General features: G+C 43.4%; 1 protein-coding gene across 12 annotated transcripts in view; it reads left to right on the top strand.

The window, feature by feature from the left end:
* NCOA3 (nuclear receptor coactivator 3) overlaps positions 1–23,688 on the top strand; it is a 174,861-nt gene that overhangs the window by 122,133 nt on the left and 29,040 nt on the right. For 11 of the 12 annotated variants that reach the window (XM_043495690.1, XM_038368999.2, XM_038368995.2 and 8 more), the window contains 7 exons: positions 12,243–12,369; positions 14,350–14,522; positions 16,454–16,554; positions 20,186–20,360; positions 22,170–22,358; positions 22,594–22,695; positions 23,491–23,631. In XM_043495690.1, coding sequence (XP_043351625.1) covers positions 12,281–12,369; positions 14,350–14,522; positions 16,454–16,554; positions 20,186–20,360; positions 22,170–22,358; positions 22,594–22,695; positions 23,491–23,631 — 970 coding nt within the window. In that variant the 5' untranslated portion in view covers positions 12,243–12,280. Of the gene's footprint in view, positions 1–12,242; positions 12,370–14,349; positions 14,523–16,453; positions 16,555–20,185; positions 20,361–20,896; positions 20,940–22,169; positions 22,359–22,593; positions 22,696–23,490; positions 23,632–23,688 lie in introns of those variants that run through there. The other variant, XM_043495693.1, reaches the window with a different exon arrangement.

Raw genomic sequence — 23,688 nt, 5'->3', positions numbered from 1 at the left:
GGGTTTCTACTCACACCCAGCCTCCAAACTCCCTGGAAGTGACTACAGCAAAACCAAATGCTGAAAAGGGCAGATATAAATCCACCCCTAAGGACAAGGAATCCAAAAGAATGGTCTAAATGGGGAGGAAGATTTATACCTCCTCTTCCCTGCAAATATGCCTTGCTAACTAACTAGCAGATGTTGCTCTCAGTGTGACTGTCAATTGATAGGCCATGTCTAAATTTGCAGATAAGATGCCAGAACCCTCTAGGGAAGAGTTTATGGCATTCATTTTGGAAGGCCATATGATAGCCAAGACCTCATTGTAGTCAGCTCTGCATGTGACAAAACCTGTGACCAGAATTATGGTATTGGCTGTGACCATGAAGAGTGGTCATAGCTGCAGAATTTGGGCATTGCGCCCAATATGCAGAAGACTATTGAGGTCTTCAGGTTTGATGGCTGGGTTTTGTTTTCAGAAAATACTGATAAGACCTTGCATTTTTTTAAAGACTCCTGAGCTACTTTGCATGCTTTGGGAGTATATGCTCTGGCCATAAATAGATGCCACTATAGCAGTCAGCAGCCACAACAGCAATACCATTCACAGCATTCTTTCAGACATGTATTACGGCTGTGGTGAGAGTTGGAGCTTCGGATAGCCCGATTTCAGAACTTTATAGTTCATATATAGTTATTATTTAGTGGTAGTAACTTAATGTTACTTCCCATGTGACAGCTGTAATACTCCAGAAAGAGCTACAGATCCCAAAGGAGAAGGTCCTCTGATTCTGGATTTAACCAGCTGGCCACCCTTAGCAAGCACCCATTTTGACTCTTGTGTCCAGAACAGCAATTCAGTAGTAACCTCTCCTCTGTCCCCCATGTTCAGGTATAAGCTGGCCCACTTTTACAGTGTTTGGGTCTCGATTACAATGGACAACTGGGTCCTAAGTGCCATCAGATTGGGTTATGCCATAAAGTTCCTCTCTGTCTCTTCTCCCCACTCTGTCTCCCATCCCTTTTCAGGAACACTTCTCATGAAATTTATCATGGCTGGCCAGCACTACCAGTACACTGAGCTGCCTTTTGGCCTGTCTTCTGTCCCCCCGGGCTTTTAGCAAGTGTGTGATTGTGGTAACAGGATACGTCAGGAAGAAGGGAATTTGTATCTTCCTGTATCAGGGTGATTGGTTACTGAGGGCCAACTCCAGAGAGCAAGTCTTCTCTCTCATTCCTTTCACGCTACACCTGCTCAATTGTCTAAGTTTCATCTTAACCTGTGGAAAGTCAACACTGGGTTCCAGCTCAAAGAATTGAGTTCATTGGGGCCCTGATAGACTCTACAAATTCAAGAGCATTTTTACAGACTAAGTGATTCCAGGCAATCCACCACCTATGTCTGGAGCTGTAGTCTCAACCACAGCCTGAGTATGCCTGAGTATACCAGGTGGTGCCTGCGTCCTCTTCAGATGTGTGATTGGCCTTCACCAACCAGGACTGTAGTCACTGTTTCCTCCTTAATAGGTTGGGGAGTACATCTGGACTTGCTGCAAGTTAAAGGCCTGTGGTCAGAATGAGAAGTTTCTCTTCATATTAAAGTCCTGAAGCGTCATGTTGTCTACAGTGCCTCTCAGGCCGTTCAGAATCACATCAGGGGTTCTCATACACACTGATAATACTGCCATGATATATTATGTGAACAGACATGTAGGAGCATATGCCAGTGTGCTTTGTCCAGGAGTCGATCAGGTTCTGGCAGATTTGCATCCAGGAAAACATTCCCCCCCATGGCCAATCCCTTATCTGGGACCCACAACAACGTGGCAGGTCACCTCAGCAGGAATTTCTTCCTGACTTATGAGTGATCTCTGAATCCCAGCATTCTATGGCTCATCTTTGCAGTTTGGGGCATTCTGACAATTAACCTGTAGTCATGAGAGAAAACAAGCAATGTCAGCTGTTCTGTTCCTGAGATCGTCTCAGTCCAGTCTCCTAGAACAATGCTTTCCACCTGAGCTGGGACTCGATACTTGTTTGATTTTTCTGGGTGAGGGCCGTGCAAGAGACAAATATCCTATTTGTATTTCCTTCCCCATCAGGACTTTCATCTCATGAAAGAGGCAGTGGAACCTGCATTGGAGCCAGGCCCTGATCTCAAAATCAACCAGAAGTCTGCCACACACACACTGCTTCTGATTTGAAGCACAAGCAAATGTCGCACTTCATCTTCTCTGTCAGCTTAAAAGTTTTTTCCAAGCATTCTGACCCAGACAAGACCACTATGTCTCGGACTTCTCCCAGAAAATCTTCTAGTAAATCCTCTGGTATTGGTTCAAGGCTTCACAAATCCAAGAGCTCATCAGTCCCTTCTGAGGCAGCACCATTGACTCTGGCTTCTTTGGTGCTGTTGAGACCAGTGTCTTCACCCATGCTGAATCCTCCTCCTCCCTTCAGTAGATTCAGTGTATTTTGGTTCCACCAGCACTGTCAATGAACCTTCTGTTTCATCTCTGTTAGTCATCTTTCTTACCAGTACTGATCACTTGGTTGGCTTTCTGCACACCGTAACCCTCGCTTCCTTTTTGATCCTAATCATCTCCAAAAACCCAGGCCACATAGAATCCCAACAGGAACTGCTTCTCCCTATTTTGAGGAAGCTTACATTTCTTCTTCAGACTCAGAAAGGGAGGAACCTGTCTCACCTTTGGGATCCTTCAGATCACCTTGCTGATCTTTGTTACAAGACCTTAAGGTCAGGACTGGTCTTCCTACAGGGAAGTCCCAGCACCCCATCCTGCTGAGCCAGGGTCCACAAGCCTCCTCCAGTGCGTGCGCGCATGCGCGCGCACACACACAAACACACACAGGTAGGGGGACACCCATCTGCAGAAAGACACTGACACTGAAAATCAGCTCTCTGTGGGAAAACTCCACTCGGGAGTTGCCTAGGATTTAAGTGCACACGCCCTCTGGAGTGTAAACCCAAAATTGTATTGTCTTGCACTGCAAAGAAATCTATACAGCGTAACCTCATGAAAATCCCTCAATGTGGAGGAAGATGGTCACATAAACACCACACTATATCGGAAACCTACTGACTGCTATTCCTACCTACATGCCTCTAGCTTTCATCCAGATCATACCACTCGATCCATTGTCTACAGCCAAGCGCTACGATATAACCGCATTTGCTCCAACCCCTCAGACAGAGACAAACACCTACAAGATCTCTATCATGCATTCCTACAACTACAATACCCACCTGCTGAAGTGAAGAAACAGATTGACAGAGCCAGAAGAGTACCCAGAAGTCACCTACTACAGGACAGGCCCAACAAAGAAAACAGAACGCCACTAGCCATCACCTTCAGCCCCCAACTAAAACCTCTCCAACGCATCATCAAGGATCTACAACCTATCCTGAAGGACGAGCCATCACTCTCACAGATCTTGGGAGACAGACCAGTCCTTGCTTACAGACAGTCCCCCAATCTGAAGCAAATACTCACCAGCAACCACACACCACACAACAGAACCACTAACCCAGGAACCTATCCTTGCAACAAAGCCCGTTGCCAACTCTGTTCACATATCTATTCAGGGGATACCATCATAGGGCCTAATCACATCAGCCACACTATCAGAGGCTCGTTCACCTGCGCATCTACCAATGTGATATATGCCATCATGTGCTAGCAATGCCCCTCTGCCATGTACATTGGCCAAACTGGACAGTCTCTACGTAAAAGAATGAATGGACATAAATCAGACGTCAAGAATTATAACATTCAAAAACCAGTTGGAGAACACTTCAATCTCTCTGGTCACTCGATCACAGATCTTAGAGTGGCTATACTTCAACAAAAAAGCTTCAAAAACAGACTCCAACGAGAGACTGCTGAATTGGAATTAATTTGCAAACTGGATACAATTAACAAGTGCACAAGTGGTTGCTAAAGGATCAGTTAGTCCAGATTGGATACAATTAATTTAGGCTTGAATAGAGACTGGGAATGGATGAGTCATTACACAAAGTAAAACTATTTCCCCATGGTATTTCTCCCTTCCACCCCACCCCCCACTGTTCCTCTGATATTCTTGTTAACTGCTGGAATTAGCCTACCTTGCTTGTCACCATGAAAGGTTTTCCTCCTTTCCACCCCCTGCTGCTGGTGATGGCTTATCTTAAGTGATCACTCTCCTTACAGTGTGTGTGATAAACCCATTGTTTCATGTTCTCTGTGTGTGTGTATATAAATCTCTCCTCTGTTTTTTCCACCAAATGCATCTGATGAAGTGAGCTGTAGCTCACGAAAGCTTATGCTCTAATAAATTTGTTAGTCTCTAAGGTGCCACCGGTACTCCTTTTCTTTTTGCGAATACAGACTAACACGGCTGCTACTCTGAAACCTGTGGTTACAAGTAGTAATTTCTCACCCTAAATGTTGTTTTAGGTCTTTCTTTCACAGGCCAGACACCTTTTTTGGCCCAGGCTCAGCTCTTCTCCCTCCCTTAGTACTTGTTTCTTAGATCTTCCAGCAGTCATCCTGGGCGGGGATGGGATTCAGTGAAGACGGAGCCCTGATTAACTCACTTCCCTGCCTTAAATAGGATTTACATATTGCGGGAATCCTTCGTTGCCCAGTTTGGTCTCCACCCCTTTTGTGGAAAAATACTAGCAGGCCAAGATGGGGTCCAGTACCAGGTGACATGATCGCATGACCCTGCAGTGTCAAAGCAGCATCCCAGGAAGCTTCTCAGGAAGGCAGGAGATTAGTATCTTCAAAGTCCTATTATCTTGCCTAATGACCCATCCAGGCAGATTGCCTACTATCTGATTGGCGTTCCCCAGGTGCAAGCACTTTTGCAATCGATACATAGTCACTATTCGTAACTTCAGATACAGAAATGATACATGCATACAAATAGGATAATCATATTCAGTAAATTATAACCTTTCCAATGATCTCTCACATCACTCACCATACGTAAAACGAAAAGCAGTACTTGTGGCACCTTAGAGACTAACAAATTTATTAGAGCATAAGTTTTCGTGAGCTACAGCTCACTTCATCGGATGCATTTGGTGGAAAAAACAGAGGAGAGATTGATATACACACACAGAGAACATGAAACAATGGGTTTATCATACACACTGTAAGGAGAGTGATCACTTAAGATAAGCCATCACCAGCAGCAGGGAGGGAAAGGAGGAAAACCTTTCATGGTGACAAGCAAGGTAGGCTAATTCCAGCAGTTAACAAGAATATCAGAGGAACAGTTGGGGGTGGGGTGGGGGGGAGAAATACCATGGGGAAATAGTTTTACTTTGTGTAATGACTCATCCATTCCCAGTCTCTATTCAAGCCTAAATTAATTGTATCCAGTTTGCAAATTAATTCCAATTCAGCAGTCTCTCGTTGGAGTCTGTTTTTGAAGCTTTTTTGTTGAAGGATAGCCACTCTTAGGTCTGTAATCGAGTGACCAGAGAGATTGAAGTGTTCTCCAACTGGTTTTTGAATGTTATAATTCTTGACGTCTGATTTGTGTCCATTCATTCTTTTACGTAGAGACTGTCCAGTTTGGCCAATGTACATGGCAGAGGGGCATTGCTGGCACATGATGGCATATATCACATTGGTAGATGCGCAGGTGAACGAGCCTCTGATAGTGTGGCTGATATGATTAGGCCGTATGATGGTATCCCCTGAATAGATATGTGGACAGAGTTGGCAACGGGCTTTGTTGCAAGGATAGGTTCCTGGGTTAGTGGTTCTGTTGTGTGGTGTGTGGTTGCTGGTGAGTATTTGCTTCAGATTGGGGGGCTGTCTGTAAGCAAGGACTGGCCTGTCTCCCAAGATCTGTGAGAGTGATGAGTTGTCCTTCAGGATAGGTTGTAGATCCTTGATGATGCGTTGGAGAGGTTTTAGTCTGCGAATACAGACTAACACGGCTGCTACTCTGAAACCATACGTAAAATGTATCTTAGTTAGGCCATATTCATATCACAATAATATCTGTATGAAGACACAATAATATCTCTATGAAGATATGGGGCGTAGTGTCACACTGAGGTATCTGTTGCACCTGAAATCATCATGCCTTTCAGTTAGTTCCAAGAGGGTCATGTGGCTTCTGTTTTCTTCACTGCATCCACCAGTAGATGGGTTTTCCGTCTTTCTCTCATCTTCTCTTTTTCTGAGACTCTTGTAAGATCTACTCAACATTTACCCTCCTGTGTCTGATCCTGCATCTGTATGAGATCTCAATTGAGTTCTCTCCAAACTCCTAGGGCCCACCTTCGACCCTATGGCTTCCTCCTCACTATTGTTATTGTCTACAAAAACAGCTTTTCTGATGGCAATTACTTGTGCTAGGAGGTTTTCAGAGCTTCAGGCTCTCCTGGGTGATCCTCCTTTTACAGTTTTCCATAAGGAAAAGATTTCCTTTAGGCCACTCGCTAAATTTATGCCTGAGGTAATGTCAGCTTTCCACCTGAATCAAATATGCATTTTCTGTTTGTTTTTTCCAAAACCCCATTCTTCTGAAGATGTAGAAACGCTTCAGACCTTGGATGTTTGTAGAGCTTTGGCAGTCTAACTGGATGACTCTAGACTACCCCCAGGCTTTTTTTAGTCTATAATGAGTGACCCATAATTCTATCAGTGTCATCTCAATGAATTTCGCACTGAATTTTTGACTGCAGTAAGTGCTGCTACAATCTTGCTAAGTCGCTCTTCCACCAAGAAAAACAGCTCACTTCACCAGAGCTCAGTCCACTTCATCAGCCTTTCTGAGCAATGCTCCAATCATTGATATCTGCAAGGCAGGGTTGTGGTCATCTGTACTTTTTTTTTTTCCTCATTACACCATCACTCAAGGCACTCGTGACCATGCCAACTTTGGCACATTAGAGTTAGTCTGTTCAGATGATCCAAGATCCCTCCATTGTAAGGGAACTGCTGATGAGTCCCCTGCAGTGGAATGTATGGGTATGTCTATGCTACGAAATTAGGTTGAATTTATAGAAGTCGATTTTTTAAGTGATTTTCTACAGTCGATTGTATGTGTCCCCACACTAATGCACTAAGCGCATTAAGTCGGTTGAGTGCATCTACAGTACCGAGGCTAGCATCGATTTTCGGAGCATTGCACTGTGGGTAGCTATCCCACAGTTCCAGCAGTCTCCGCCGCCCATTGGAGTTCTGGGTTAAGCTTCAATGCCTGATGGGGCAAAAACATTGTCGCGGGTGGTTTTGGGTACATGTCGTCAGTCGCCCCTCCTTCCGTGAAAGCAACGGCAGACAATCATTTTGCGCCTTTTTTCCTTGTGGGCACCATACTGCTTTCAGCAGCCGGTGCAGTAAGTCTGCAAACCATCGTCGTCATCCACCGCTTCCACTGGCACTCTGCTCTCCTGGTGGTCTCGCAGGGCTGCTTCCGCTGTAACTCTGCTCGGCTGCCCTTGTCTCGCCATACCATGGCAAGCATGCAGCCCGGTCAGCTGTTGTGTCCTGGCAACAGACCAGTGCAGTGGGTCTGCAAAACTGGTCATCTAACCACCGCTTTCCCTGCAACTCTGCTCTTCTGCAGACGCCATACCACAGCAAGCATGGAGCCCGCTCAGATCACTGCAGCAGTTATGAGCATTGAAAACACCTCACACATTATCATGCAGTATATGCAGAACCAGAATCTGCAAAAGCAGACGAGGAGGCGACGACAGCGCGGTGACGAGAGTGATGAGGACATGGACACAGACTTCTCACAAAGCACGGACCTCAGCAATTTGGCCATCCTAGTGGCAATGGGGCAGGCTCATGCCGTGGAACGCTGATTCTGGGCCCGTGAAACAAGCATAGACAGGTGGGACTGCATAGTGTTGCAGGTCTGGGATGATTCCCGGTGGCTGCAAAAATTTCGCATACATAAGAGCACTTTCATGGAACTTTGACTTGCTTTCCCCTGCCCTGAAGCGCAAGAATATCAAGATGAGAGTAGTCCTCACAGTTAGAAGCGAGTGGCGATAGCCCTCTGGAAACTTGCAACGCCAGACAGCTGCCAGTCAGTCGGGAATCAATTTGGACTGGACAAATCTACTGTGGGGGCTGCTGTGATGCAAGTAGCCAACGCAATCACTGAGCTGCTGCTATCAAGGGTGGTGACTTCGGAAAATGTGCAGGTGGTAGTGGATGGCTTTGCTGAAATGGGATTCCCTAACTGTGCGCGATAGACGGAACACACATCCCTATTTTGGGTTCTGACCACCAAGGAAGCCATTACATAAACCGAAAGGGGTATTTTTCAATGGTGCTGCAAGCACTGGTGGATCACAAGGGACGTTTCACCAGCATCAATGTGGGATGGCCGGGAAATGTACATGATGCTCTCATCTTCAGGAACTCTGGTCTGTATGCACAGCTGCTGCAAGGTACTTACTTTCCAGACCAGAAAATAACCATTGGGGATGTTGAAATGCCTTTAGTTATCCTTGGGGACCCAGCCTACCCCTTAATGCCATGGCTTATGAAGCCATACACAGGCAGCCTGGACAGTAGTAAGGAGCAGTTCAACTATAGGCTGAGCAAGTACAGAATGGTAGTAGAATGTGCATTTGGACGTTTAAAAGAGCGCTGGCTCAGTTTACTGACTCAGACCTCAGCAAAACCAGTATTCCCATTGTTGTTACTGCTTGCTGTGTGCTCCACAATATCTGTGAGAGTAAATGGGAGACATTTATGGTGGGGTGGGAGGTTGAGGCAAATCTCCTGGCCACTGATTACGCGCAGCCAGACACCAGGACGGTTAGAAGAGCACAGCAGGGCGCGCTGCGCATCAGAGAAGCTTTGAAAACAAGTTTTGTGGCTGACCAGGCTACAGTTTGACAGTTCTGTTTGTTTCTCCTTGATGAAAACCTGCCTCCTTGGTTCACTCTACTTCCCTGTAAGCCAGCTGCCCTCCCGTACCCCCTTCGATCATCGCTGGCGGAGGCAATAAAGTCATTTCAAATTTGTGCATTCTTTATTAATTTGTCATACAAATAGGAGGATAACTGCCAAGGTAGCCCGGGAAGGGTGGGTGAGGAGGGAAGCACCGGGTGGGTTGGTGAATGAGGAGAGGAGGGAAGGACAAGACCACACTGCACTTCAAAACTTGAATGCCAGCCTTCTGTTGCTTGGGCAATCCTCTGGGGTGGAGCGGTTGGGCGCCCGGAAGTGCCCCCTCCCCCAGTTTCTTGGGTGTCTGGGTGAGGAGGCTGTGGAACTTGGGGAGGAGGGCGGTTGGTTACACAGGGGCTGCAGTGGTGGTCTGTGCCTTTCCTGCACCTCAACCATATCCTGGAGCATATCAGTTTGATCCTCCAGTAGCCTCAGCATTGCATCCTGCCTCCTTTCATCATGCTGCCGCCACCTTTCCTCTTGATCCCACTACCTCTCCAGTTGCTCCCACCACGTGTCCTCTCACGCATCCCTCCTGTCCTCGCGTTCATTTTATGTTTTCCTGGACTCTGCCATTGTCTGCCTCCACTCATTCTGCTGGGCTCTTTCAGTTTGGGTGGACTACATGAGCTCAGAGAACATTTCATTGCGAGTGAGTTTTTTTCACTGCCTTAGCTGTGCTAGCTACTGGGACGGAGATGCTAGTGGCAGCATTGAAACATTTGCAGCTATGGGAGGAAAAAGACACATTGGCCATTTAAAAGGAGGTGCTGATGTTTTTGGGTTAACATGCAGCACAAACCCAACTAACCACCTCCCACACACCCAATTCTCTGGGATGATCGCTTCACCCCTCCCCCCACCGCGTGGCTAACAGTGGGGATGATTTCTTTTCAGCCACAGGCAAACAGCCCAGCAGGAACGGCCACCTCTGAATGTCCCCTTAATAAAATTTCCCTATTTCAACCAGGTGACCATGAATATCACTCTCCTGAGGATAACACAGGGAGATAAAAAACTGATGTTGCTTGAATGCCAGCAAACACCGGGACCACATGCTGCCATGCTTTCTTATGCAATGATTCTAGACTACATTCTACTGGCCTGACGTGGTAAAGTGTCCTACCATGGAGGACGCAATAAGGCTGCCCTCCCCAGAAACCTTTTGCAAAGGCTTTGGGAGTACCTCCAGGACAGCTTCATTGAGATGTCCCTGAAGGATTTCTGCTCCATCCCCAGACATGTTAAGACTTTTCCAGTAGCTGTACTGGCAGTGAATGCATCCCAAGTCTTCAGGGCAAATTAAACTGTGTATTATATTTACAAAGGTACACTCTCACCAGAGGTGCCTTCTCCGCCTTCAAAGTCTGAGAGCCCAGGTTGGGAGGGTGATAAACAGTTCCTGGCTGTCGGGGAGAACGGTTTCTACGCTTGCCTGGTGTGCTCTATCTTCAGCTTCCTCGTCCTCAAAATCCTCATCCCTGTTGCTTGAGACTCCCTTGGAGGAGTCCACGTACAGGTGTGGGATAGTTGTAGGGGCACTCCCTAGAATTGCATGCAGCTCATTATAGAAGCAGCATGTCTGCGGCTCTGACCCTGAGCAGCCATTTGCCTCTTGAGTGTTTTGGTAGGCTTGCCTGAGCTCCTTAAGTTTCACACGGCACTGCTGCAGGTCCCTGTGATAGCCTCTGTCCTTCATGCCCTTGGAGATTTTTTCAAATATTTTGGCATTTCGTCTTTTGGAATGGAGTTCTGATAGCACGGTTTCGTCTTCCCATACAGCGATCAGATCCAGTACCTCCTGTTCAGTCCATGCTGGAGCTCTTTTGCGATTCTGGGACTCCATGGTCATCTCTGCTGATGAGCTCTGCATGGTCACGCCATGGTGGCCAAACAGGAAATGAAATTCAAAAGTTTGCAGGGCTTTTCCTGACTACCTGGCTAGTACATCTGAGTTGAAAGTGCTGTCCAGAACGGTCACAATGGAGCACTTTGGGGTAGCTCGCAGAGGCCAATACCATCGAATTGCGTCCACACTAACCCAAATTCGACCCGGCGATGTCTATTTCAGTGCTAATTCCCTCGTCGGGGAGGAGTACAGCTATCAATTAATTCGACAAAAATGGCGTCGTTGTGTGGACGGGTGCAGGCTTAAATTGGATCTAACGCTGCTAAATTCGACCTAAACTCATAGTGTAGACCAGGGCTATATGTGCACAATCACTCGGGGGAGGGGGGGGGGGAGTTTACTTACCTGTCTTGTTTTTTTTGAGATGTGTTGTGCACATATACATTTTCTGACCCTCCCACCTTTTCCCCCTGCTTCAGACATCACATATAGCACTACAGAGTAATGGAGAGGGAGGCAGCAACCACACACCTTTTTATGCTGTCAGCTGACAGCATGAGGAGAGCATGCACTGCCTAGTGGTACTGGAGAAATGTCTCCAACTCGAATGCTCTGGGCACGCAAGCACTTGCAGTGAAATGTCTATGTGCACAACACATCTTGAAGAGCAACAGTTACTGTACAGATAAGTAAACATTTTTATACTATGTGACTTGTGATTTGTTGACAGACATGAGAATTGTTTTGGAGAATATTTAAAAAACATGTTCTGTGCCTGTGGTTAGCATAGCTGTTTAGTGATCAAGTGTTTTATGAGTCAAAAATTACTTTTTATCTAAAGGCACTTCTGAGTTAGCACTGAATGTAACTTCCTTATTGCTCCCTGGAAAATACTCATTAACTAAGATGATGATTTAATGGCCAAAGTCATAAATTTGTAACAATTGTGGTAACATTTCTATCTTGTCAGTGATATTTTATGCATCTGTTGCTGAAGAAGCTGCTGATTCTGTTCAATATGTTTTTATATCCTAGATTTTTCCAGCAAGTGGTACAGATCTGGGAGATATATTTTTTTTAAAATACGGATTGTGTATACTGCTCTGGTTATATATTGCTTAGAAAGTATGTTGCATCTGAGCATGTGCAGTAATCTACAGTATTTTTTCCTTGGCAATAATTTGACTACATGATATAGTTTGAGTTCCTCAAGCTTTGATCCTCCAAGTTCTTGCATCATGTAGAGCAGTAAGTGATAACTGATAGTTAAAGCAATACATTACACACTGGTCTCAAAAATATCATGCATCCTGGGGTGACTAAAATTTTGCAAGGCTGCTATAAATTATGATTTAGTGCTTATCTGGATAGTCTCACGGTAAAATGGATAAAGAATACTGTAAAACAATTTATTTTAATTGTTTGAAATATCTTGTGATTCTTTTTTTATATTATTTTTAACACTTCAGTTGCTCATGTAAACTCAGTTAGCTGTTGCTCAAGCAAGATGAGTGGATTGGGAGAAAACTCCTTGGACAGCTTGACCAATGAGTCAAGGAAACGCAAGCCATTGCCCTGTGATGCCCCAGGACCAGGGTACAGTAAACACATTTTCCTCACTGTTTTTATTAGATTTTTATAATAAAATTATAAATCGTGCAATGTGGTGTTTTGTTTTTTAGCTTTTAATTGAAATGAATATTAACAGAGTTTTGCTATTCATTTATACTCGGTTGATAAAATCCTTTCAGGTACTCCCTAGCCCTAATGGCAGAAGCTCTGAATGTCCCCCATAGTCCCGTCTTCCATATGCCTAGGTGCTCTGTGTACGTCATGTTCTCTTCTCCCCCGTCCCATGCCATTGACCCCTATTCACCCTCCCCATATTAGGGGTTCTTTGTGTGCCCATATCCTTCCCCCCCCGTAGCAGAAGCTCTGTGTGCACCTCCATTCCCCCTTTTCCTCCCATGCCTGGGTCTCCGTATTTGCCTCCATACCAAAGTCTTGCATTGTCTACCCCATGCTGGATTCTCTGTGTGCCTCCTCCCTTTCCCTCATGTAGGGTTTCTATATTTTCCCCCATAGCCCTACCAGATTCCCAACCATGAAAAACACACCACGGAAATCTGGTCGTCCCCGCACCCCCCCACACACACACCCAAAATCTGGTCTTTTGTGTACTTTTACCCTATGCTATTCAGATTTCACAGGGGAGACCAGCGTTTCTCAAACTAGGAGTCCTGACCCAAAAGGCGGTTGCGTTGGGGGGAGGAGGGGGGCGGTGTCGCAAGGTTATTTTAGGGGAATCGTGGTATTGCCACCCTTACTTCTGTGCTGCTGCCGTCAGAGCTGAGTGGCTGGAGAGGGGCGGCTGCTGACCGAGAGCCCAGCTCTGAAGGAAGCAGTGCAGAAGTAAGGGTGGCAATACCAAATCATGCTATCCTTACTTCTGTGCCGCTGCTGGCAGCAGTTCTGCCTTCAGAGCTGGGCTCCCGGCCGGCAGCCGCCACTCTCTGTCAACTCCTCTCTGAAAGCAGCGCAGAAGTAAGGATGGCAATACCGCAATCCCCCTAAAATAACCTTGTGACAACCCCCCGTCAGTGCCCCCCCCACAACCTCCTTTGGGGTCAGGATTTCTACAATTACAACACTATATGAAATTTCAGATTTGAATATCTGAAATAATTAAATTTACAATTTTAAAAATCTTATGACCATGAAATTGACCAAAATGGATCATGAATTTGGTAGGGCCCTACTCATATCCACTCCTCCTTCTCCAGGCTTCTGACACCCCTCTCTGCTGTCCCCATTTTCCACTTTTCCCTGGATCCCTGCTTTTCCCTCCCCATCTCCATTGCCCCCTAGATTCCTACTTCCACTCCCAGCCGCCTAGGTCCCCTCTGCTACTTGTAAGGCTTTCTTATTTCTGTGATGATCCAAACTACAGGCTGTCCCTATGCAGCCAGTTAAGATGCTGCGCCTGGTATGTGTAGACAGCCACCAGGGACAGCAGAGAGATTCTTCTGCCTGCAACATCAGTTACTCTGGGAGCCCTGATTTTCCTGTGAAATAAGCTTTTCTGGTGTTCTGATCTGCCTTAAAATCAATATACTTGTGCCCACTGATATCTAGAACATTTTCTCAAATTCTGGAATTGATGGGTGCAGTGTTCCAAAGTTGTTGTATTACTGACAGAGAAATGCCATTGAATTAGATGTAAAACTTTTGTTTATAGCTTATTGACCAAGCAAAACAGTGCTGCAGCTTTTTCCACCTTAAAATGCCTATATAGTACAAATACATTAGTTTTATAATAGTTGGAATTTTCATTAAATTCCATAAGAAAATAACTATAACAGTTATTCTTGGAATAATAATCTTGTCATAATCTCTGAAGATACATTCCTTTTTATGGTTCTGTAAAAACCTACAGGGGTAAATTGACGAGATGAATGTCCACAAGCTAAACTTATGTGATAAGTGGTATCTGAAGTGCCTCAAAGATGACAGTGTGATCATAGTTCTTGTTTATGCTGAAATTTATGTACATTAAATGCTGCTTCTTGTTTCTAGTCTGATCTGCAGTGGTGAGAAACGCAGACGTGAACAGGAAAGCAAATATATTGAGGAACTAGCTGAGTTGATATCTGCTAATCTGAGTGACATTGACAATTTCAATGTCAAACCAGATAAATGTGCAATTTTAAAGGAAACTGTAAGACAGATCCGGCAGATAAAGGAACAAGGTAAGGATTTCTCTCTCAAATCATAAGGAAGAATATTTGGTTTTCTATCAGGAGACAGTTTCTCTCCAAAACAATACTTAGTTGTTGAGACAATACAATGGAATTTTCATACAATAGGCCCTGATTTAGGAAAGCACTTAAGCATATGCTTAAATCTATCCCTGTTCAGGGCTTATTCCCAGCATGTGCTTATGGGATTTAAACATAATGCTTAAAGTTAAGCAAGTGCTTAACACCCTTTATGAACTGGGAAGCTTCCCTGAATCAGGGCCTAAAGTACTAGGGCATTCAAAGTACACCATTTCTTATTAGCTTTTTTAAACTACTTAAACAAGCAATAAAAGCTTAAAATAGATCATAAAGCAGTTCTTCTTCAAAATACAGATGGACTAGTTGCCCACTGGAGTAAAAAAGTCCATCTACTGCCTATCAATTAAGTTTCTTGCCACCTTGGATTGTTTGAAACTAATTTATAAAAGAAGCCCGGTTTCTTATAGAGCATCCTTTCCTGAATTTTTAAATTATTTTTTAAAATTAATGTTCCATTTTTCTGTCTTTTCAGCTCCTGTTTTGATGTTTGAGAGCCTTTCTAGCAAGGCAAAATAACTGGGGTCCAATACAGTCAGACTGCAACTAGCTGACCATGTAACCATTTCAAAAGTGCCATTAACTGTACACAGAATGTAATCAAGTGCAGAATAAACTGGGGAAAATATAGAGGATCATCTATTTTGCTAATGTCTTAATTACAGTATGGTTTTTAGTTTTACTTGTAACAATAGTATTTTTTTAAACAAATCAGACAAATATAATTGTTAAATTTGCTGTTTCCCCCTAAACCTCTGGTAATTGTGAGGCATGTGCTGGTAGAAGTGACTTCAAAAAATTAGAATAGATTACACATCAGGTATATGCCAGTTCAGTGAATTTCCACTCAGTAGTAAATTATGTTAGAAGCCTGCTGGAATATATCACACACTTTACCTGGAATGGTAAACTTCCAAATTCTGCTTTGTCTGCCATGTTGGAATGTGTTTCTATTTTTTAAAGTAACCTTAATTGCTATTTTAGAAGTACATTCCTGGTGGCTTTATTGCCACTTCATTGTGCACTTCACTGGTTGATAATCTTCCTTTGGTACATTAAACTCCTGTTGTGGTCTGCTTAAACAGCCAGCAGGTGCCACAGTAATAGAGATTATTGCTTGTTTTCCATTCCTTTACTGCATGGTTTTATTTTTATTTTTTTTTCCTTGTAACAAACGTTTACTTTTTATTCAGTATATTTTAGGTTAAAATACTGAAAAAGTGTTTTAATTATTGGAATCATATATTAAATAATGTGCAGAAGGCCAAGTGAGAATTTGTTTCCAGTTTTGTGTTTTGATTTGGATCCAAGAACACAATTAAATGAGCAAACTGTATATTCTGCATGTTAAATTGGATTGTTTTCTAGACTAAAGCCCAAATTAAGTCTTAACATGATTTAAAATGTTTATCTTACACACGGTTGTACAGGAAGAAGAGAAAAATTAGGAAGCTTTTCCTTTTATTGAAAAGCTTGCGCTGGCCAACCAAAAGTGACCAAAGGACAGTTATTTCATAAAGCAATCATCTTCCCAGTGGAAGAAGTTTTGTCATGGAAACTGTTTGTGGTGGTGATATGGCAGAATCCAAAATTTGCTAGGTGTTTTCAAAACACACAGGAAGACACAATCCCTGCCCTGAAGTTCTGCCGTATTTAAAAAAAAAAAAAAAAAAAGTCTTGTGCTCCCTTTGTGCATATAATTGTAACGTTAAATGGAATCCTATAATTACAGCTTCACTGCTTATTCTCCGGCTTCCTGGAATGCAGCACATAACTTCAAAAATATATTTCAAGTTCCAAACACAAAATGGTGCCTTTTTGAAAACTTGTCTCTTTCATTTTAGGAAAAACAGCATCCAGTGATGATGATGTACAGAAGGCTGACGTATCTTCTACAGGTCAAGGGGTTATTGATAAGGATTCATTGGGACCTCTTTTACTACAGGTAAGTGTAAATGATGCCCTTGAAAACCAAATGGGATTTGATATTGCATATTCTTAAACAGGTTATGTGACAGGATTACAACACTGAGAAATGCCAGCAGTCCTACAACAAAAACTAGCATGCAAGGGCAATGGAGAAAATTCTTATAAAAGGACAAAAAAGAAAATCCATTATTGTTTTCTCAACTCTGCTGAAGCAGTCAAAATCAGATGTCATCTGGGTGTGCCTTAGCATGTTGTTCGTTTTTTTTTATAGTAGTAGTCCCAATAAATAGCTAATAAGATTAAATTAAGTAGACTCCGCATTCTAGGTTTTTTCCCTCTTTATCTCAGGAAATGGCCATGAAGGACTTTGGGCCACTTTCATGGCTTGATGATGGTCTGTAAGACCGGGGGTCTGATTCTGGAAAGCAATGAGCACCTAAATTCCCATTGTCTTAAGAGAAAATTACAGGTGCACAGCATGGTGCTTCTTAAGATCAGTCCCAGTATTCCAGTGGTCTCCAACCTTTTTAAGCCCAAGATCACTTTTTGAATCTAAGGGCAACCCAGCATCTACCTCGCCCCTTCCCCAAGGTTCTGCCCCTTTCGCAAAGCTCCACCCACTCCACACACCATCCCCACCCTTTCCATCACTTGCTCTCCTCCACCCTCACTCACTTTCACTGGGCTGGGGCAAAGGTTTGGGAGGGGTGGGGGCTCTGAGCTAAGCCTGGGGCAGGGGGTTGGAGTACAGGACGGGGCGAGGAGTACAAGCTCTAGGAGGGAGTTTGGGTGCTCCGGGCTGGTGCAGAAGGATGGGGTGCAGGGTGCAGGCTCTGGGAGGGGAGTCAGGGATCAGGCAGGGCATTGGGGTGCAGGAGGGGGTACAGGGTGCTGGCTCTGAGAGGAGGTCAGGGCTGGGGCTTGGGGTGCTGGAGAGGGTTTGGGGTGCAGAAGGGGGTATGGGATACTGGCTCTGGGAGGGGACTCCTGGCTGGGGCTTGGGGTGCAGGAGAGGGTATGGGGTGCAGAAGGGGGTATGGGATACTGGCTCCGGGAGGGGACTCACGGCTGGGGCTTGGGGTGCAGGAGAGGGTATGGGGTGCAGAAGGGGGTATGGGATACTGGCTCCGGGAGGGGACTCACGGCTGGGGCTTGGGGTGCAGGAGGGGATTAGGGTGCGGCCTCCCACCAGGCAGCACTTGCCTCCGGCAGCTCCTAGTAGGCGGTGGGTGCAGCGAGGCTAAGGTAGGCTCCCTGCCTACCCCAGCCCCACACCGCTCCCGGAGGGGCCAACATGCCCCTGGGAAGTGCGGGGGTCTGGGGCACATGGCTCTGCGTGCTGCCCCTCTCTGCAAGCACCATCCCCGCAGCTCTTCAGGCCAATGGGAGCTGCGGGAGCAGTGCTTGCGGGCAGGAGCAGTGCTTGCAGGCAGGAGCAGCGCGGGAAGGGAGACCCCTGCATCCCCAGGGCCACAGAGTTGTGCTGGCCGCTTCCAGGAGCGGTGTGGGGCCAGGGTAGGCAGGAAGTCTGCCTTAGCAGCAGCCACCGACCAGTCAATCACAATCAACCATTTGATGACCACTGCTGTATGCAGTAAATCAGTTTGCTGCTGCCCTCGTGTTGAGACTCCAAATTACATAAGTTTCAGAGTAGCAGCCGTGTTAGTCTATATTCGCAAAAAGAAAAGGAGTACTTGTGGCACCCTAGAGACTAAAATTTATTTGAGCATAAGCTTTCGTGAGCTACAGCTCACTTCATTGGATGCATTCGGTGGAAAATACAGTGGGGAGATTCATGTTTTCTGCGTGTATATAAAACAATGGATTTTATCATACACACTATAAGGAGAGTGATCACTTAAGATGAGCTATTACCAGTGGGGGGGGGGGGGGAGGTGATGATGTCACTTTTATGGTGATAATCAAGGTGGGCCATTTCCAGCAGTTAACAAGAACGTCTGAGGAACAGTGGGGGGTCAGGTGGGGGGGAGAAATAACATAGCCATCACCTTCAGCTCCCAACTAAAACCTCTCCAATGCATCATTAAGGATCTACAGCCTATCCTGAAGGACGACCCATCACTCTCACAGATCTTGGGAGACAGGCCAGTCCTTGCTTACAGACAGCCCCCACAACCTGAAGCAGATACTCACCAGCAACCACACACAATACAACAGAACCACTAACCCAGGAACCTATCCTTACAACAAAGCCCGTTGCCAACTCTGTGCACATGTCTATTCAGGGGACACCATCATAGGGCCTAATCACATCAGCCACACTATCAGAGGCTCATTCACCTGCGCATCTACCAATGTGATATATGCCATCATGTGCCAGCAATGCCCCTTTGCCATGTACATTGGTCAACCTGGACAGTCTCTACGTAAAAGAATAAATGGACACAAATCGGACGTCAAGAATGATAACATTCAAAAACCAATCGGAGAAAACTTCAGTCTCTCTGGTCACTCGATTACAGACCTGAGTGGCTATCCTTCAACAAAAAAAACTTCAAAAACAGACTCCAACGAGAGACTGCTGAATTGGAATTAATTTGCAAACTGGATACAATAAACTTTAGGCTTGAATAGAGACTGGGAGTGGATGGGTCATTACACAAAGTAAAACTATTTCCCCATGTTATTTCTCCCCCCCACCGCACCCCCCACTGTTCCTCAGACATTCTTGTTAACTGCTGGAAATGGCCCACCTTGATTATCACCATAAAAGGTTTTCTTCCTCTCCACCCCCCCACCCTTCCTGCTTGTAATAACTCATCTTAAGTGATCACTCTCCTTACAGTGTGTATGATAAAACCCATGTTCTCTGTGTGTGTATATAAATCTCCCCACTGTATTTTCCACCGAATGCATCCGATGAAGTGAGCTGTAGCTAAAGAAAGCTTATGCTCAAATACATTTTTTAGTCTCTAAGGTGCCACAAGTACTCCTTTTCTTTTTGCAAATTACATAAGAATCACTTAAGCAACATTTATTAAAGAGTTTTAACAACCAGGAAACCAGTCCTACTGCTTACTACACAAAGTAGTTCAGTATGTTGTAGGCTGCTATTTTGAGTCAGTTTTTGAAGTACTTTCAAACCTAATTGTCTTAGATATTCTAATGCTGTTTCTGATTTGGGAATGAGTACATTGGTTTTTAAAAAGTGGATAGTCTCTCCCTCTCTCTCTTTTTTTTTTTTTTTTTTTTTTTTTTTTGGTCCTGCATTGCTATTGAAAATATATCCTTAAGAAGGCTATTTCCCTCACACTCCACTTCTACTTCTTAAAGGTCTTTTGGCGAATTTATAATCCTAACTTTGACTTCATTGTATTGTTACAGAAGTTTTTGAGATGTCAGAGATTCAGCGCCATGTTTCCAGGCCAAAAGAGTTAAAAACCAAATGTTTGATTATCACCATGTTAAGATCAATATTGGAAGAACAAATGAACAGCAGGTTTCTGATACTTGAAAGTTTCTCTTTTAAGGAAAACTTGAAACCTTAGTTCTTCTACCAGAAAAGTTAAATGATTCTTCTCCTAAACTACAACACTTTATCTCCCACTTACTTTTTAAAGTGAACTGTTTTAGCAGGTCTGGAATTTTGTGTGTGTTTATAATGTGTCGTTGCAATGTATTTTTAGGCATTGGATGGTTTCCTGTTTGTAGTAAATCGAGATGGGAACATTGTATTTGTGTCAGAAAATGTCACACAATATCTGCAGTATAAACAAGAGGATTTGGTTAATACAAGTGTCTACAGCATCTTGCATGAAGAGGACCGGAAGGACTTCCTTAAAAACTTACCTAAATCTGCAGGTAATAGGGTCTTCACTTAGGTTCTCAGACTTCTTTTAAAAAAAAAAAAAACAAAAACAAAAAACTCCAAAGTTAATAACCTTGCAAAACAAATCTTTTTCTTATGGTGCAACTAGTCTTGAGTTTTAGGATACGACTCTTTTAACATTAAATTAATAGGAATATTGCAAAATTGATTATGCATTCTTTGCTGTTAGCAGATGAGCAGAAGAATGAAAACAAAATTCCATCACCAGGACTCCCATTTAAATCTATATCCTCTTGATCTAAATATTTAAAATGTTACTTTCAAACTAGAAATTATGTAAACAACTAACAGAACTTAGGTGCAGGTATTCATGGTCTGCGGTTGTAGCAAACAAATACCTAGGTTTATGGAGTTGCATGTTTCTGTGCTCTGATAAAGTGAAAGAGGGATGTACATTTGAGGTTGGCTTGTCTGTTTCTAAGGGATTGATTATACGTAAGGCCTCGAGTCTGTCATGGAAGTGACTGATTCCGTGTCTTTCCAGGACCTCTGTAACTTCTGCAGCAGCCAGAGTTACTGAACCTAGGGATAGCTGCACAGGCCACTACTGGGTCAGTCTTGAGACACTGCCCCCACCCAGCAGCAGCAACAGTTTCAGTCGGCCCCTGCCTCCCCCCGCCCCATACCAGCTGTTGTCCTGGGCCGCCCCCTGCCCCAAAGCACCCAAGATTTAGTCAGGAGTATATAGTACAAATCATGGATAGGTCACAGGCCCTGAATTTTTGTTTACTGACCGTGACCTATCTATGACTTTTACTAAAAATACCCAGGACTAAAAGATCACTTTATTCTTGATAAATTTTCATGTATAATTAAAGCTAAGTGTGACTTTAACATGGATTAACTATTCCTGAATAACTCTGGGAGTGGACATGCTTATTTTGGAATAAGAGGGCTTTATTCTGAAATTGCTAAATACACTTCAAGTAAACTACTTCAGAATAAGATACTCTAATCAGGAATAGCTATTCCAGAATTCCTCGTGAAGATAAGCCCTAAAATAAAATCCGATGAAGTGAGCTGTAGCTCACGAAAGCTTATGCTCAAATAAATTTGTTAGTCTCTAAGGTGCCACAAGTACTCCTTTTCTTTTTTGCGAATACAGACTAACACGGCTGCTACTCTGAAACCCTAAAATAATGTTACACAAATTCTCTCCACATCCTGATGAAGCTCTGGGAATTTAACAATTCAGCTTTGAAATGTGTCTCCCCATTTTGAAGCAGAATGATTAGGTTCTTTAGACCTTTTGCGTTTCAAGTGGAAGCTGCCTTCCTGAATTGTGTAAATACTGTAGTTTTAAGCAAAAAGCTGATTGAATGGTTTCAATTAATATCTTATAACTGTGTTGCTAGACAGCTGAGGTTTGAAATCAGTGAACAAATCTTAGAAAACTTTTATGATTTCAAGAGGATCAGTATGGGAACTACCTGCTTTTTTTTTTTGGACAAGGGAATGACTTTTCCACTCCCTTTTGACTGAGGCGGAACATACCTTAGAGTGGATGCTGTTCTTTCAACTGGCAGTGAAGAACGCTATCCCCAAAATATCAATATGATGACCTTTAACAAATCTTTTAAAAATGTTATGGTATCTGAGCTTCAAAAATCGGAGACCGGGTAGGTGAGATAATGTCTTACCTCACTCACTTTCTCTCTCTCTCTCTCTCTAATATCCTGGGATGGACACATACAACAATATTGCATATTTCAGAAATCAGGCAGTTAAGAATTAATTTTATTTTAAAATCTTTATGAACTTTTATGATTATTTTCTTTTAGTTAATGGAGTTGCTTGGACTAATGAGACACCCAGACAGAAGAGCCATACGTTTAATTGCCGCATGATGGTAAAAACATCTCATGATCTTTTGGATGATGTGGGCGGCAACCAGGATTCACATCAGAGATATGAAACCATGCAGTGTTTTGCTTTATCTCAGCCAAGAGCTATGATGGAAGAAGGGGAAGGTAATTTTTCTACAAGAAAATCCTCTTAATATACATTAAGTAGTAAATAAATATAGTATGAAGCCTGGGGTTTCAGAATTCATATTTTGAATAATTTAGGAGTTAAATGCAAAATCCTCAAATCTTGTCCCCCATATTATGCCTTTATCTTAATATTGCAAGAGTCCTGCCCCTTTATAAGAAATGTAATAATAGAATAAATAGGACACAGAGGAAAATAACTCTTTCATTGCAGATTTGCAGTCCTGTATGATTTGTGTGGCACGTCGTATCACTACAGTGGAAAGGGTATTTCCAACAAACCCAGAAAGCTTTATTACGAGACATGACCTTTCAGGTGAGAAATATTCTTGAGTTGAAGGTAATGGATGGCTCTTGGTGGTTGTTGTTTTTATTTTGTTTTGTATAAAGTAAATTGTTGCAAATAAGTTTTAATACTTGCAATAACTAGTAGTACTTATACTGTTGCCTCTTTCTTTAACTAGGTAATACTTCAAATGATTTACCTTACATCTTCTTCTAATAAACACTTTAGAAATACTTCTAATCATATATCAAGTTAATGAAGACTCATTTGAGATAATTGCTCCTTTTCTTCTGTAACATCATGAAACCTTTATAGTCTGCTGTGTTTAAATATTTAAACACATTTTTGGGCAGTTGTTTTTTCTTTCAGATGCCAATCACCTGCAGCTCCTATTGATTTCAGGTGTAGTTCGTTATAATCTGTGCAAACCATGCCCTCGGCATCTCTTTTCGGTTGCCTAAAACCAGGGAAACCCAAAATCGTTATATGCTTTTGAGAATTTTGGCATTAACCTCTGGGTGCCTCGATTTCTTTATATGTAAAAATGATATGGTAATAATTTAGCTCTCTGGAGTGTTCAGAATTTATGTTCATAAAGCACTTTGAGATCTTTGCATAGGAGGCTTTGTGTAAGTAAAAAGTTTAGATAGATGCTTAGAAAACAACTTCAGTGCTTAGATGCTACAGTGATGGGTACGTTATAAAAACATAATATAGACTTTATTTGGTGACTTCTGAAATACTATTCTGTATTTTTAATACTAGGATTACATTTAAAATGATAAGGACTCTATGACTATCTTAAGTTTTTCTTTCCTGTGACAGGTAAACTCGTAAACATAGATACAAACTCATTACGGTCTTCTATGAGACCTGGCTTTGAAGATACAATCCGTCGGTGTATTCAGAGGTTTTTATGCCATAATGATGGACAGTCCTGGTCAAACAAACGCCACTATCAAGAAGGTAGCTCAGATTGCGGCGTTCAATATACTGTGTCTCTTGCTAGTTGCAATTTTGTGT

The sequence above is a fragment of the Dermochelys coriacea genome, chromosome 13 (genome assembly GCF_009764565.3).
Source record: "Dermochelys coriacea isolate rDerCor1 chromosome 13, rDerCor1.pri.v4, whole genome shotgun sequence".
NCBI lineage: Eukaryota > Metazoa > Chordata > Testudines > Dermochelyidae > Dermochelys > Dermochelys coriacea.
This window is presented reverse-complemented; position numbering and strand designations above follow the sequence as displayed.